Source organism: Acanthochromis polyacanthus, chromosome 1, assembly GCF_021347895.1.
Source record: "Acanthochromis polyacanthus isolate Apoly-LR-REF ecotype Palm Island chromosome 1, KAUST_Apoly_ChrSc, whole genome shotgun sequence".
In the NCBI taxonomy this organism is placed as follows: Eukaryota; Metazoa; Chordata; class Actinopteri; family Pomacentridae; genus Acanthochromis; species Acanthochromis polyacanthus.
In genome coordinates this window covers 29,221,199-29,238,798 of record NC_067113.1, presented here as the reverse complement: position 1 = coordinate 29,238,798, position 17,600 = coordinate 29,221,199, and the positions used below count along the sequence as shown (strand labels likewise).

The 17,600-nt window shown below is 39.2% G+C and overlaps 1 protein-coding gene across 7 annotated transcripts in view; it reads right to left on the bottom strand.

The window, feature by feature from the left end:
• actn1 (actinin, alpha 1) overlaps positions 1–17,600 on the bottom strand; it is a 79,917-nt gene that overhangs the window by 29,568 nt on the left and 32,749 nt on the right. For all 7 annotated transcript variants that reach the window (XM_051957288.1, XM_051957286.1, XM_022197093.2 and 4 more), the window contains exons 2-6: positions 12,537–12,651; positions 11,632–11,751; positions 5,359–5,445; positions 4,644–4,731; positions 482–560 (exon numbers count right to left, since the gene is read on the bottom strand). In XM_051957288.1, coding sequence (XP_051813248.1) covers positions 482–560; positions 4,644–4,731; positions 5,359–5,445; positions 11,632–11,751; positions 12,537–12,651 — 489 coding nt within the window. The remainder of the gene's footprint in view (positions 1–481; positions 561–4,643; positions 4,732–5,358; positions 5,446–11,631; positions 11,752–12,536; positions 12,652–17,600) is intronic.

Sequence of the window (17,600 nt, the reverse complement as noted above, 5' to 3'; positions counted from 1 at the left end):
GTTTGAAGGGTTAAAATGATGCTTGTAACAACATGCTTTCATTGGAAAAACGCCGGAAGCTCAAACTAATTGATGTGCTAAACACAATTTCCCAGAACCTCTACAATGCAGGCAGGGAAGGCAAAATTAGCTTCATAATTAAAGCAACAACAGTCACATTAATGCAAAGTAAACCATGTTGTAATACACCGGAATTCTCCTTCAGTCTCTTTTGTTTCTCGTAAATCTATTTTCAACACCATTTATGATTAAACAACTCACACGCTGATCATTTACAGACTGTGTGCTGTTGCGACATTCATGCTGTTTTCCATTTAAACAGCAATAAATTTAGTGTCATTAGGTTAAAGTGGGATGATGAACAATTTATGACACAACTACAACTAGGTATTTAGTTGGAAGGCCAAAATACTTGCCTCCTGCCAGCCTATCAGAGATTATTTGTGGATTATTTGCAGTTCACATCAAACAACACACTCACCTTGCGCAGTTTTCCGTAGTCGATGAGTTCTGGACGGTGTCGATGAATGAGTGCACAGAAACCCAAACCGTCTTTCCAGCTGTGAGGGAAAAGAGAGAGAAACTGTGATCAGGGTGAAAGTGAGGTGAAACATAAGGGGATGAGGAAAAATAAAAGGAGTCTGACTTTAATCTTTAATCAAGACCATTCCCCGCCGTCTGTCTAATTAATTAGCTTCATGTAACAAACCCACTTTGTCCCAGCAGCATGCGGCGTCTTTCTGTTGTCTCCAAATAAAGCTCCAAACTTTGAGATATTACACATTTTTAAGCATTTGTCATGAGGCTTCTTCATCTTTAGATTGTTTCTTCCGTTGTATTAATGAATTAAGGTTGCAAAACTGCATATCTGAGAGATAGACAAAGAATAAACAAACCAGTCCGATGTTAAAGGAGAAGGGGAGGCAGAGTTTATTCAGAGTGGAAACTTTGAAGCTTTGATGAAAAGTGACCCATCAAATTATCTCTCAAGGACCACTACAAAATTGGAAATTAGAGTCTGCTGGCGTTTGAGGGCCTCGTCCTGGAACGTGTTCAGAGAACAACTAATTCCTGCTTGGACACTTCTGAACACTGAACAGACACGATACCTCAGCGCTGGTTTTCTTTCATTTTCCTGTTTAATCTTTTTGGCAAATGGTCTAAATGTGACTTAGTGACTAACAGATGGGATGTGCTCCAATTTTGAAATGCAGAAAACCACTGGCTCCCACACTCCATAGATACTTTAAAGTCACAGCAAAGGAAATACAGTGATTGTGTCTCAATATGTCAGATGATATTTGTTGTAAACAAGTAAAAGCTGTGAATATGTCGTACTAAATTGTGAAATTAGACCAGTTTTTCATGGTTTTTGTGTTGGAGATTTGTTGTGCTGCCCAGAAATCAAGGCTCAGTAATTCACTGGAGCCATATTTTGCATCATACTAAATTATACATCTTACAAACTAGAGTACATTAGTATCCGTGGTTGCAAGTTACTACACCTACCACAGCCAACAGTTTGCTAGCTCGTTGTGTTAGCTGTGTTAGCTAGCTTCCAACCAGGAAACGCTTTGTTTAGTTTATAACAGAAGGTAAATCGCTAACAAATGTTATGTGGTTATGATCTCACATAAAACCTATTAAAACTAATTCAGGCCCACAGTTAGTACTAAAGATGCAAACCTTGAATAGTTTTATCAATCAACAACTGATTAATTGATAACAGGTTGAGAACAGCGGACATTAGTCTGTATCCCGATGAAGTGGACACAAGATACAAATCCCTAAAAGAGCATTGGTACATGTGCTGTTAGGCTAAATGAATGCTGTCCCAGCTCACCCAGGTTCATCTTGGCCTGTAGGCATTAACCACCACAGAAGACTGTGTCATGGTGCCCCATTACTATCTAAATGCTTATTTTTTCAGGATTTTGAAATTTAATCCTGTATATTTGTCATTTCTTATCCATTCAAAGTTTGCTGTGTGGTTAATGACAGACATCTTTTTTAAAAGGTTATTTTTGGGGGAATTAACACCAATTTAACTCCGTTTGCTGCTGTGTGATAAACCCTGAGTGCATATTTTTTTTGCTGCTATACACATATTTTAGGTTTTTATGAAATCCAAAAAGGTTATTTACGGATTTAATTCATTTCTATATTGACGTATAAAATGTACTGAATTTCACCTGATTTAAATATGTAAACTGTTTCTGGCCACTTGGGGGCAGCATAACAATCTGCATTCATCGATTACCAGCTTTTATTATCAATATGCCGTGGTATTCATATATTGAGCTGCAGGGCATTAACATTAGCATTCAATTGGAATCGTGCTTTGTGGATTTCCAAGATTTGAAGTCCAGTTTCACATCCTTCTAGCTCTGTTTTGGTCTCCACCAACTCATGAAGGAAATATCTGACTCTTCAGCTGCCACATGCTGCACTATTTTCACAAGCTAGTCCTGAACTTGCATTTTAAGGCCGTTTTAAAGGTACTTTTACTGAAAACAGTTGAGATTTAGGCAAAATAAAGCAAAGTTATAGGCCACAAAACCAAAACAATGGGTGAAATATGGTTTAGATAATTTAGATAGACTCATTTTTAGTTCGGCCTTCTGCGGTTTATTCATTAGTGTCCTTGGTGCTGAAACCAGCCAGTCTAACTGCAGCAGGATGGGATGAAGCTGCACAATCTCCATCTCACTTTGGACGAGTTGTGGAAGATTTACGGGAGCTCTCTGGTCGCAAGGTAACAAATTAGCGAGATGGGTGATCTAAATGCATTACCCGCCATAAAAAGTGCACAAGAGGAGCTTTTACAAGGCCACTTAAAGCTTCTTATACCTTCGGCATTCTGTATCATCGGCTGACTGAGGTGTGCTACTATCATCTCTCACAGAGCGACCACATCAAAGGCCTCTGACAATCCTCTTCCCCTGCCTCTCCCTTTACCTCCCCCTGAAATTACCTCACCTCAACCTTTCTTCTCGCCTCGCCTTTCATCCACATCACAGTGGTCGTCTTTCAATAATGCAACACACCGAGGCACCGTCTGACGTGGATGCAGCTCTAGATAAACCTGGTTTTTGTTCCAACAAGACAATTTGTTGCATGAAACAGAACTACTGATGTAAATCCAAGCGCATGGGTTGATTCATTTCCTTCTCAGTTGGTTTAAAACAACACGCCTGCTGCCTGTCTCTGGTTAAGTCTGTCTGGTCTGTTCACCATCAGCCCCACTGTTCTCATCTGTACCAAGTCAGGAGCTATTATGAAATTACATGTTTATATAATCCTGGTGTTCCCAAATTTGAATTTGTCGTGAACTCCTAATAAAATGCGACAAGCCGAAAACCACATTTTAATTTGAAACAGTGGCATTTGGTGATATTTGGAGGGTAGAATGATTCATAATGAAAAGGCCACCAAGTTCTGTCTTGTGTAAGGAACCTCGACCTCAGTTTTACTGCTCTTTGGTTTCTTTTGTTTAGTTTTTGACCCTAGTAAAGAACATTTGTCATACCAACAAGCCTAATAATAAAAAGTCCTTAGATATGAACAAAACCTGAACCAAACATGCATGAAGAACCAGAACAGTCAGCAGTTTCGTACGTATGTCTCAGAGTTGGGTTCACTGCAAAAGAATCATGATTGCATGATTCTTCTGCATTTTTCAGTTAGCACATTTTTAATGAGTTAAATTATTAATGCCAATCAATTCATCATTAATCATCATCATCCCTAGTACCTTTATTTAGCAGCAGTGTTGAGAAGAAACACATTGCTGTAATCTCATCACAACTCTCTGTAATACAGTAAATTTAGCAACATTACAGCTATTAGTCAGTTCCAATAACGAGGCATTTAATCAGTCTCAAAATCCGTGCACATAGAAACCAGGTACATGCACGAGATACGAGCTCAGAGAACAGGTAAAATAATGGATTTTTTTGTACAAATATAGTATAGAGTACTAAATAGCCCATTATTTGTTTTAGAATAGTCCTCCTAAAGCTGTTTAGCAGTCACACATGCACCCATGTTCAAAGTTAAACAAAGTCAAGCTACATGCGGTCTTGTTGACTGTGTGCAAAACAGGTGACATGTTTTTAATGCCAATTTCCAACATTTTCGTTAATTTTCCCCACTTACAGTATGTTGTGTGTGTACATTAATGGCACTACTCTTGACCTCTGACTTTATGCAAATTTCATATGTGGACCTTGAAAATGTTTTAGTGCCTTTAACTTCAAATAAAAATGAATTCAGTTTGAAACACCAGAGATATTCAAATGAAGGTGAAGGTCAACTCAAAGTCTAGAAAGTTCCGCTTAAGCTACAAGCAGGAACCTTTCAGGAACACCTTGAGGAACAGCCAAAAACTGCTCTGAGCCGATTCCATTTTTCACAGATGCTGTTCTGGACATAACTGGTGAGTTCAAACAATGAAATGGCAAATACAGAAATGTATAGAAGAAAATATTTCCACTCAGTTTAGACTAAATAAACCTGAATTAAAGTGAGGTGACAGTGCTTCTGCTAACTTTCCCTGCTCAGTGCCAACATTCACCCACTCATGGCTTTGCGTTTGGTCCCTCAATCTCATGTTATTAACTGTGACTGCAACTGGGCATTACCTGATGTGAAAGTTCTGGATGTTGACATTCTTGTAGGGCGCAGTCTTCCTCTGGCACCACAGCAGGAGGCCCTCTTTGGCAGATGTCTCTGCGGTCGGGGAGAAGGGATCATTGTGAAGTCGGAGAAACTCTCAGGCTTTTACTTTGACCGACTCTCGACTAATCCCTGTTTAGTGGTGGATTAAGTGGAGGTGAAGTGAATGGAAAGCATGTGTGACTGTTCGGATGTTTCACGCTCTCTTGTTTCCACTGGATACCGGGAGGTGTTTGGCTTTGTGTCGTACCCACACGGTAAAGCGAAATGCTCTAAAATACACAGCGTGGAAATTTTAGGCCGAACAAATCCAGCCTGATCACATCTGACATTTAAATTGGATTACAGTGTAAGTGGATTATATACGTTAAATGTGGATGGGACCATATCGCAAACATTTCCACCTCGATAGAAAAAGAGCAGTCTGTGACACATTCTTATTCAAATTAGCGCACATTATCTCCAGTCTATATGTGGCATTGTGGAGTTTTTTTTTAAGCTCAGTGCGATGCGTGACAAAGGTCTTAACGCTGAGACACTGTGTCAATGGAAAGTGTTTTCAGTTGCAAATGAAGACAGTGAGCAGGAGCCCTTTTCAATAAAGCACATGAATAAGAAGCGTGTGGAAACGTTCCCACTTGCACACACAAACACACACATGCACACAAATACACACTATACCTTCCACAGAAATGTCTTGGATGGCGAAGCGGAGGATTATAGTCCAGATCATTCCCAGGGTCATCTTAGCGTTGCCGTCTACGATCTCTGCGAGAAGGGCAAAGCAATAACATTTTAGGATTCACACTTTTAGCACCTACTTAGATTTTATTTTCCTCCCATCAGGCAGACATATTCAACAAGAACCGATTTAGACATTTCCAGGTAAATAAAAAATGCCTTTATGTCCAAGTTCAAATTGGGCTGTAAATGAATGAAAAGTAAAAGATTTTTGGACACACTAGCTGTATGGTTTTGGGGACGGCAAAGTCGGTCAGTCAGTCAGCTATTTAAAGATAGAGTATGCAATTCTAATCCAGTATGCACTAATATCTCCTAATTATCCACTATGTTGGTACACAGTGTCTCTAAATGATCCACACAACAGGTTTCCAACATTTCCTGTGCAGATTCATGTTCATTCACAGAACAAGGAAAAATGTCAGCCATCTAAACATGCTAATTGTAGTTAGCATCTAAGCATGCTAACTACAATTCTACAATTTCATTTCGCAGATGCTTTTATCCAAAGTGACGCACATCTGAGAGTAAATACAACACAACCAAGGATCTAGTCAGGAGAAAACAACCTGGATAAGTGCCATAAAACAAGTTCAAGTATGATAGTAGCACTGCAGACGTAATAGGATAGCTAAACATCAACAAATTTTCTCTGGAATCACAGACTCCACCTCTAATGGATTGCTATAAAACATATGTGCAGATAACACATGCCCCAATGGGAACATCCTGCTCACTTAAGCAACTTTACATTTTGTGCAACAAGTTAGCATTTGTGATTTTTAGCAACAACTATTGGATGGATTGCCATGAAATGTGTTGTCAGGATCCATGATGATTTTCATTCAGCACAAATTGTCCAAACCTTTGGTTCGTGACATTTTTATGCAATTTAATGCTTTACTTTTAACCCTCACAACACTTTACGTAGTGCTAATTGCCATATATTAGCATGTTAGCATATTAAACCAAGATGACAAGCAAACTATTTCAGTGGTAATCATGAAAAAAGCTGTTAAAATTCTCTAAATGCTTAGAAAAAGTCTTATCTGTTTTAACATAGGACACATTGGTCTCAGTTGTCCCCCAATTCCTTGCAGCAGCAACATTTAAAGTGTTGCATCATCCATGGCAGACTCACAACAACAGTTTCTACTGTTGCATGATTAGTGTTTAGGAAAAGACAAAGGATGTAATTTTTGGACTATTCAAAGGCAACCTGCTCGACAGAGGCATGTTACTGTTGTGACTGTTAACATGTTAGAGTGCTGATACTCAAAGCACTGCTGTGCCTAATGACAGGCTTTCTGTCCACCTGTTCAGATCAAGTTCAATTATACTATATACTCCAAAATCACAAAGGCTTTCAAACTGCACATCATAGGACACCTTCTACCTTAAATACTCTCGACATAAATCCCTCCATTGGGCACAAAAAGAGAAGAAGTTCCACAGATGATGTGTGCAGACCAGTTGTGGAAAGCAACCAAAGACATTTACTGAGGTACTGCACTGAAGTAGGCCTACACTCCTTTAGTTGAGCTAGATATGATGATACGATGCAACGCGATACAGTACAAAATGACATAAACAACAGCATACGATGTCCGATGACACCATATAATATAACACAAAAGATGACATGAAATGATACAGCATGGGACCGTGCAATGAAATGCAATGCAAAGTGATACAATATGATACGATGCAATATGTTAGAATACAACATAAGATATGATAAAACGCATTATGATATAATACGACACAATACAGCACAAATAAAACATGACATGATACAACACAATGTGATAAGGTACAGTACATTATGAAATGATGTAATACGATAGGACATAATACTATGTGATAAAATGCTATACGATTCAACACAAAACCAAACGATGCAATGCAACAATACACGGTACAATATACAACACAACATGATATAATACTATATGACACAACATGATGGAAAACAATAGAACTCATTGTGATGCTATTCGATATGCTCTGATATAGCATGACGCGATACGATAGAATATAAAACCATATGATGCTATCTGATATAATATGTTATAATACAACATGATATTGTGCCGTTTGATACTACATGGTACAATATGATATGATATAACATGCTATGATGTCATCCAAAATTATACACCACAATACAACGTCAAACAAAATGATGCAACACGATATGATGCGGTACGGTACCATACAACGTAATACAATACGTTATACACATGTGACAGTGGAACACGACACAATATGAGGAGATACCGTACAACAGCATCCGATTCGACACTATGTAATACAAATCCATGACACGCTGCCCTTTAAAGAGCCTTTCAGGTCAGGAAACTGATTTGACACAGTAACAACCAGATAATCAACAGCATGTCAACTCAACAGCAGAACTTCCTCTGAATGATTTTCTATACAGACTGTGTTTTAATCTCAGTGTTTGTAGACGGGCAGCTGAAGCAGTAAAGTCCTTTATTATGAATGAAACGTGATGATTCACTCATTTGAGCCTCGGCCCGCTAAGCTGTCAATCAGTCTGTGAATGAGCTGCTTGTGTCCAGTCCTGTCTGAGTTGTCGATAACAAAAATCCCCTTGAGCGGGTCACCCTGTTAGCCCGCCCTTCAATAATCGTTTGTTTCTGCCTCTAATCTAATAAGGCTCGGAGCTCGGCACCTTCCAAGACTGTGACGGACAAACTGGGACTGCGAGATGCCAGTCAGACGTCTGAACGTTTAACGTGCTGTGAAAGACGCCGCCGATTACATTAGGAGGTGGAAAAAGTGGAGCTGGGTTTTGGTTGAGGCTGACACAGGCAGATACATGTCGAGATTAGCTCTAATGAACATGACTGATCCACCTGGGGGAGGAACACAAATCCTGTTAATTCCATTTGAAACTACCTCCCCCCTTCTTTCATCCTTAACCCACAACAAACCCCCTGATGAGTGGCACAGACCTGAGCCGTGGACCAGTCTGACCAGCAGTTAGCAGGACCAGGAGGGGATTCAGGGAGGATAATCTGTCTGGAATGCTGGTCTGGCTCAGGAGCCTTCAGACCAAACTCTGCTCACTGCAGGAAAATATTCTGCTTTATGAAGGAATTTCTGTCCTTTTATGAGTCAAAAAGTCATCTGCTAGTAAGATGTATGCAAGTACTTTTTAAGAAATCACGTAAAGCTAAAATGATTGCAGAAAATGATAACAATAAACCTTCAAATGCCAAAAAAAAAAATAAAAAAAAAATCACTGTTTCAGACAAGAATATTTGAGACTTTTCATCATTTTCCATAGAAATAGATTACATATTTTAGGTTTTTGGACGAAAAGAACAGAGTAACTTCTGCTTACTTCAGTAACATCTTCTTTTACTTCACTTTTGAACACTTGTTTGTACAGAAAGGCTTTATCATACATTTCTAATTTTTAGGTGGACTTTTGTTCTTGGCCATTGCTTTACTTCAGCTTGAGGTTCTCACAGTATTTTTAGATTTTATTCATGATATTTTTGTATTTTTCTCTTTTTATTTTGGAATCTTTAGTGCACTGTTTGTGTTTGTTGTGCACTTAATAATAATAATAATAATAATAATAATACAATATTGTTTGTGTTCTAAAGTTGCACACTGTATTTTTTTTCCTTCATTCTGGTGCGCTGATCAACCAAAGCATTACTAGATGAAAAGGTGCATATGCCATATATCTTTCACAAAACAAACAAGACTTGCATCGGAATAAAATAAAATAAAACAGCAACGAGAACCTAAACTCCTTTGATGAACTAAACTATTACAGAAAGAGTCCTTTCTCTTTTATTTTTGTTGACCAATATGTTTCTTGTCAGCACGCATGAATAAATGTCACCTTTTCTGTTCAAAATTGGCAAAACTATGATTTGAGACTAAATGAAGCACAAACAATTACACATAAAGCCAACGAAATAATTTGCAAAGTGACTCATTCAATACTTTCTGACATATTGTCTTTCTCCTCTCATTTCTTGTCATCTCTCTACTGTCAGCCCTTTAATAATTGTGAAAATATCATCATGAATATTAAAAATCTATATATAAGATTACAAATTTAGCAAGTACTTTGATAACTGGTTCTATGAAAAAAATTCTGTGCAAAAAAGCAGAATGTTGCCCTACTCAGGATATGGACATCCACACTATCAGATATTTTTATTTAATATTTTTAAAAATAAAAGAAGACATTTAGGACTCAATAATGAGAGAGATTTCTGTTCAAACCCTTATTAGAAAGCAGAGAGAAAGCCACACAGCCATGTTGACGGTTGTATCTGAAATCATTATTTTATTGATCCAGTTTAATGGAGATGTGGCAGAATTGCAAACTAGTCCGATTTTTATAGTTTTAATTTGTGTGACAGTAAGACCTGAAGGGTTTAACACCAGGAGTCAGACGGATTAGAGGCTAACTTAAACAGGGTGCATTGGAGAGGAAATATCTGATCACCTCTGATCTGAATGAAATGGGTTTTTATTCATAGTAAAGATGAAAAGGCAGCATAAAGGAATTTTTTCATTTTTGACGGGCAGAAAATGCAATAAAAATAATAAAATAACCCTTAAAGATATTTAAAACCCTCATTACTTCTGTTTATCTCATTCATCACTATTAATGCTAAAGTTGTGTTTATTTTCAAAAATGGCTGAATTTGGCTGTTGGCAGAAAGTCTGACATTTAATAGTCCTTTTAATGACCACAAGATACTGAAACAGTATTGACAGAAACCTCCAGATGGGAGTATTGAAGCTGTTCTTTTTGTAAATAAATTATCTACAGCATAATCACCTCATGAACTATTCCTCGGATCAGTCTAACATTTGACTGTGTGGTCAGTTAGAGTTGACTAATGTATGTAAACTTATCAACGTCGCAACATTTTTATATATTTTAATACAATAAAATGAATTCATTTGCAGTCAAATGCTGTGAAAGAACAAATTACAATTTGTAAAAATATGGAGTTTTGTTGCTGATGTTTGTCACAGTTTTGGCATATATTGTTTTTACAGTCAACATGTAAATTGATTTATTTTTTCTGTGGTTTTACTAGTTGTTTACTTGTTATTCAACAAAGCAGGGAAAATCTACAAGACTTTTTTAAAATTGCATCTAAAAACTGTTGATTTTTTTTTGTCTGTGGTGGTACTTAAACAAATACCACACTGCTGCAAAAATTCCAAACTATATTTTCTGTCTCAGCCCTCATTGCCATGCTGACAGCTGTGATTTAACGTGCTGATATTTTGAAAAATGTGCTTTCAAAATTGTTGTTGCCATCCCAGCGCAAGCAAATGGAAAACATGCAGCAGTAAAAACAGCTTTCATGGGGACTATTTCCTCAGGAGAAAGTAGTTCTGCGGATGATCCAGAGTAACCAGGATTCAAATGTCATCTTTCAAAGCTCAATAAAAAAAGTCTGTTCTTGGATCAATTCTGCAGCATAAATCTCAGACATCTCAAAAGTTTTATACTCAAAACCATCCCACAGGACTTGAACAGAGTGATGTGTGCGCTGGCTGAACTATTTTGGGATCATTTAATGGACACACTTTCTGCTTGTTGCAACACACAAAGTTTGTCAGTTTCACAAAGTGCCAAAGGGAAGAAAACGATGGATGGATGGATGGATGGATGGATGGATGGATGGATGGATGGATGGATGGATGGATGGATGGATGGATGGATGGATGGATGGATGGATGGATGGATGGATGGATGGATGGATGGATGGATGGATGGATGGATGTTTACTCTGTTAAAGACTTGTTTACTCTGATGGGAGGACGACGGACATCCCCGAGTTATTTGTGCTGAACAATGAGCAGCCTCAGCCCCTCGGGTGTTTGCTGATCCTTAGATCTACTCTCAGAAAATGCACCGCAAAGCACAAACCTGCACCGGAACACTCAGGAATAAGGATCTCATTAAGAGCACAGCAGCCGGCGGCGCTGCCATGGCAACGAGAGCGAGGCAGGGAGGCCGCAGGCGACATTATGCATAACTATTTACAACACTACAGTAGCTATCGACCCGGCTGATGGCCTAATTACAATCAACCTGAGGCATAAACGAACCCAGACGAGGTCATTGTGGAACGTGTCGGACCCTCGTCTTCTGGCAGATACGTCATTGGAAGACAGAGACGTGACATCACCCACCTTCTGCTCCAATAGAAACCAGCTTTACTCCTTTGCTGGCGATGAAGTCGAGCGCTTTGTTAACGTTGGAGATCTTGTGGACTCTCATTTTGCCTCTTTCTGGTTTGGCCAAGCGTTCGCCTGTTCGGGAAAACATGTGGAACAGAAACAGAAGAATGTTACTTTAAGCTCCTGTTTAAAATAAATAACATTTTGTTCCACGATGATACGCAAGATATGAAAAGATAAATAAATAGTACCAACGCCAAACACATTTAAAGAACTCATCTGTTGAAAAATCAAGTTTTTGCCTCAATAGCATGGAACAAGAAGCACAGGTATCGTCACAAATAAAGAAATTAGCTACTGTCACAGTGACTAAGGCTCCACTAAAGGTTAGCGGCTAAGTTAGGAGGCTAAAACATACCCAAAAAAGTTTCTGAAAAAACAATAATTTTTTCGGACTTGAACCGTAGCAGGCAATCAAAGTGGTTCATAGAGGCTAAGGCTACATTAACAGCTAAGAGCTAATTTAGGAGACAAGCTTAGATTAGCTTTAAACAGTGTCTAGGCAACCTCAGATTATATCAGTTGCAAAAACTTTCCAAAGAATGTTGTTCAGGTGTAATTTATTACTTTCTTTCTGGTCTCTGCTCTTAGATTTATCAACACTTTATTTATTAGTTCAATTAAATTGGAGAGAATTAATTTAATCCATCTTTTAACTCGACACATTACAGAAGACAGAGATGTTTTAACTTTGTCAGTGGAAATCAGAGTGTAATCATTCTTTTTATCTCACTCTGAGGAAGATAATAACAAAAGCACATGTCCTAAAAGGTGGAATGAGTCCGCCATCGAAAATCAACATGTGACAATGGTGATTTTTTAATCCAGGTAATCCTGTTAAGTCAGGAGCTGTTTACCTGAGATGACCTCCAGCAGCAGCATGAGTTTCAGGCCGTCCCGGAAGTCCTCCTCAATGTTCTCGATCTGCGTTCCTGCTTTCCTCAGGTGAGAGTTACACCAGGCTGTAAAAGTCTGCAGAGACGAGCAAAACGGAAGACAAGAACATCAGTTGCTGCTCAGATTATACACTTAATCTACAGCCAAACAAACGCTGTGAGTGTCTGAGCCGTGACCATAATCCCAGCTTGAACCATGGTAAGTTGGTTTGTGAAGACACCAGAGTTTCTTTATGTTTGTTAGTATTGCAGATTTATTCAGTTTTACAATCTGTTTGCAATGGCACTTGTCCAAAGAATTAAAGTAAGCAAGGTTAACAACATCACAACAGGATAATATTTGGTTCAGTAAATATTTGTGTATAAAGAAGTGAACTTTTGGTCGATTCAAATCTCCCACATTGCACCAAGACATCTACAGCACAACAGTACTTTGAGCTAAATGCAAACATTAGCGTGCTATGCTGTCCTGCTAATGTCAAACAAGTGCTATATCATCCTACTTTAGCGTGTTGGCATGCTAATATTTGCTAATTCACTATAAAACAGAACAGAAAGCTGCAGCTTATGAGAAAGTCAAGTTTTGCAAGTATTTAGTCATAAATCAGATTAACTTGACCAGATGACGACATAAAATCAAAGGGATAATGAAAGGTTAATCAAAGTATAGCGTAGTGACAAACTAATATCATAACAGCCCAGATTGGAACCTTAAAAATTAAATTTCAACGGAGATCTGTTGACCACCAAACATGCTCCCTGCTGGTTTCCTCACATTCTCCCACCCTGACACCTTAAGTTCTGCTCCTGTGTCTCTGAACCTCAGCACACTGGATCTTTGTACGCTGCATGCAGTAGGTGTAGCGGGCCTCGCATTCTCTGGCACTGCTGGCATGCAAAGGGAAAACATCTGGAGCAGGATCTGAGCCGCCCAACAGGAGCTGGCATGAGGAGTGGGCCCGCCATGCGCCCTGCTGCGAACGCCTCTTTACGAGTTCCCGGGTTAATTACACCCAGCGCCCAAAACACCATGTTTCCACCAGAGAGCCGGAGGAGGACCTGCAGGAGCAGCGCCAGGCATTTATGAAAGCCAGCACTGTCTGTCGCTGGCTGGCCTTCCACGGCGCGGGAACAAAAGCCACTTAAAAGTCGCTGGCGAGCTGCTTCGGAGCACTTGTGGAACTTCCGCGATGAGGTCACCCTTTAAAGCGGAGCGGTGGCGTGAGGTTTACACGACTATCAATAAACCCGAGTGTGGGGGAGCTGGGTTTTAAGATGTGTGCGAGTTTGCAGGCATGTGGTGGAAGTTTGAGCCAAACGAGGGAAACTCTGTGGATTGTGTAGAAGATGTAAAAGGAAAAGCACAGATTATATGGTGTTTTATCTCCAAGGGCAAAACTGACAGAAAAAGACCAGCGCTGAAGATTTAACGTCAGGCACACGCCCCGAAGATACTGTATTCCTGCTCAGTTACTCATGATTTAAGCCCAGCAGGCCTCTAAGATATTTCAAATAATCCTGATCAATAGTCTCTTTAGACGCTTGCCAAAGATGTTAAACTGTTAAGGCAGAGCTGTGGTGTCAGCAGCTCGTGTGAATACTGTATAATTTAATCAAAGATAAGGGTGTTTGCTGGCTCTGCAGGTTCACATTTACACAATGTCCTGTTTCTTTTTCGTGTACGATGCCATTGTTGACGGGTGTCAGCCACTTTTTCTTTCCCTTCCCCTTTTCTGGATCACTTTCCCACCACTTTATAAAACACAAACAGCTTAAAAAATGCCAGAACGACAACTTCAAGTGCAGTTGGGGAATTTCGCACATCTCCAAATGGCGGCAAGTTTGACCTTTAGTAATGTTCATGTATCGTCAGGAATCTGCAAAACAGCTTCATACCAAGAGTCCTTTCATAACGTAGCTTAAGTTTAAGGCAGAAATTGGAATGGGATTTGTTTTTGGTGGATAAAATGAGCACATTTTTCACTTAAAACTCCTGCTTAGTACAGCTTTAGCAGGACCAGACAGCTGAAAATGTCAAAAAGCTCTGAGTCAACCTGCAAAGAGCGCAGTTGTGAAGAGGACTCAAAGTTCACAGAAGGAATGTTAGCTTGTTAAACTCTCTGGAAGGAGGTTTTTGGCTGCTCTTGGTTGGACGCTGGGCCTCCTCCTGACCAGAATTAGCCGGCCCTCCTGCAGCTCCTCCAACTCTCCGGGTCACCGTGGAGATTGGCAGCGACATGCCGTCCCGGCTGGCAGCCACCTGCGCCGTCACATGACCCCCTGGCTGTGTTATGGTCAACACTCGTGGCCCCTTCAGGTGCTCCGGGGCTGTTGGCAGGGCAGGACTCTGAGTTAACGGTCCAGTGCATCGACAGACAGTCAGACGAGCATCGACATGAAAAGCTGCAGTCGGTCTAATCTCACCAAAAAAAAAAAAATCAGTGCAGCCAATTCTGTGGAAGCCACTTCTGGATGCTATCACAATTCAGGGTAATGCAGGTTATTGGATTCAAGGAAACGTTGCTCTTCAGCGCGAAAACTGCATTAAGAGTTTGTTTATTTCATCCTAAAAGTCTGTTAATCCTCTGAGCCTCAAAACCCACTGACAGGTTCAAAAAGGAAGGTTTTCTTTAAAAATATGACTAAAATGGCACCATTTATCCTACAGAGAAACTGTAAAAATAGAAAAATTCATCAGATTTTCAGCTTTCCAACAGTTCTTAAACTAATCATGTGTTAGGTACAGCTTCATCGGAAAAATTAATCAAGTCTAAGTTAAAAATTGTACTATTTTATCAAAATCACTGTATTGGACATATCTCACTGAGAAAGTTAAATATTCGGTAAAGAACTAAAAATTCAGTGTTTCTCTGCACCAACAAGAAGTCATTAGTGACTCAGCGGAAACCAACAATCATGCAACAAAAGTTCAGCGACTTTTCGGTTGAACTGCAGGCAGTGTGGAAACAACTTCATAGTGCAAGCAGTGAAATATCTATAGTTTGTAGAGACACCATGTTTCCAGTATTGGCAAATAAAAAGTATTTCTTTTAAACTTTTGCACAATAAATATTCAAAGATTTCTAGCATTTGCCTTTATTTGTTATTCTATTTCATTTCTACAATTCAAGGTTTTACAACTTTGTTTTACTGAACTAAAAGGACTTATGCATCATCTCTACTTCTAAGCAATAGTTTTTCTGTTGAATGTAGATTCAGAACTTTGTATTATTTCTTTGCTTTTTTTTAAATAATTTTTCAATCCTCAATTAACATAATTTCCTTTGGAACTGAAAAAAAGAAATTATTAATAATTCCTGGTGTGGACATAACTTTCGTAAGCTTTAAATTAATGCTATTTTTTCTGGGATTTTACTGAACATTATCTGTAATTAATCAAAACAAAGATAAATGCAAATGAAATATTGAATATTTTTCAATCCGTAACATTTTTTTTATTTTCAAAAATGCAAAATAGCTGTAAAATAATTTCACCAATTTAAAGATGAAAAATAATGTATTTTTACTGTGAAATATTGGAAAAAAATAATAATAGCCATTTATAAAAAAATACAGATTTTTGATGTAGGCATGATTTCCAGTTTCAGCATGCGTTTCTAAAGTAAAAATATAAATGTAAAAATGTAATTTTACAAAGTATTATCCATAATTTTACAAAACAGGGAAAATAAAAACGGAAAATGCATAAAGATAAACTGTAAACAAAAGATCATAGTTAAAAAACTACTTCAGACAAAAACTTTCATTTATACCGTGCAGGCAACCAATAAAGAATTTAACAAATTCTGAGGTCAGAACTGTGATTCAGATCAGGGATGGAAATTCTGGTACAAAAGATCATCAACTATACTTTTGGCCAGATCACCAACCCCTAATTCTTTTTCTAAAACGAGCCAACTCTTTGAAACAACAGCTGTCTCCTGGAAATGAGACGCTGCTTTGATCCACCACAGTCTGAAATCAGGTATCCACCGGTTCAACAATGACTAAGAGCTGCATGAGAGCTTCGCCAGACTGGGAAAGTGTAGCAACAGCAACAATTACCAGCATTAGGTAACGGTGACTGCTGCCTTCTGGCTGCTTCTCGGGATAGAAAGTGACAGCAGCACTGTGCAATTAACTTCCCTGTGACTCCAGCTCAGCTTTGCACAAGATTATCAGACAGGCTGCACAACATAATTAATTGCAGTGGTGGCTGACTGAAGGAGAAAACACGTCCTCTGAGAGTCGCGTTGTCATCGGCTGCAGAGAGAGTTGCAGGCATTGGGTTTACCCCGAGCAGACGTCTGTATATTTATAGCTATAAGTGGAGGCAGCGTAAACATGCTCTGAAAAAAGGAACTACGAGCGCAGCCTTGAACGCTTGTACAGTACCAGGTACAGTATGTGGTGTCATTGCATTCAAGTGGTAATTCTGCTGCTGTAAACTCACTGCAGAGACTCCTTTTCCCAGCATTGGGGAAAAGCACAGATGGAATTAATGATGGCACAGTTCCACTAAGTGTCCCAGTAAAGCCATGGCATCGGACCAGAACGTACAAAAGCAGGACCTCCCTTAAGTGGATTGCAGCCACCACTAATACACCTGCGCTCTCCAGACTGTGATGAGTCAAAACGTCTGCAGAGGAAATCCTTGGAGGGAACAGAAACGGGACAGACGGCGAACAAGTCGCCTCAGCGCTGTAGTTTACCCCCAGTCTTAGTGGAGGAATTAGCCTCAGAAGGCTTCAATGTATTTGTCGAGCAAATTTGAAGCAAACTTGTAAATTTGTTGCAAAAAAGAAAAAGGAAAATGCAAATTAGCTTCTCCGTATTAAATAGGTTGCGTAATGTTGTCAGAAGGTGTTGATATATGCCACATGAAGCTGTAATAAACACTGTAGAAGAAGCCGGAAACAAAACGCTGTTTGAAACCACTAACTAACAAAACTTTGGCTTTCTACGAGAGAAAAATGGAGGGAGGTCTTCAGAAACAGGCTTCAGTCTTTCATGTTAGCTGCTATT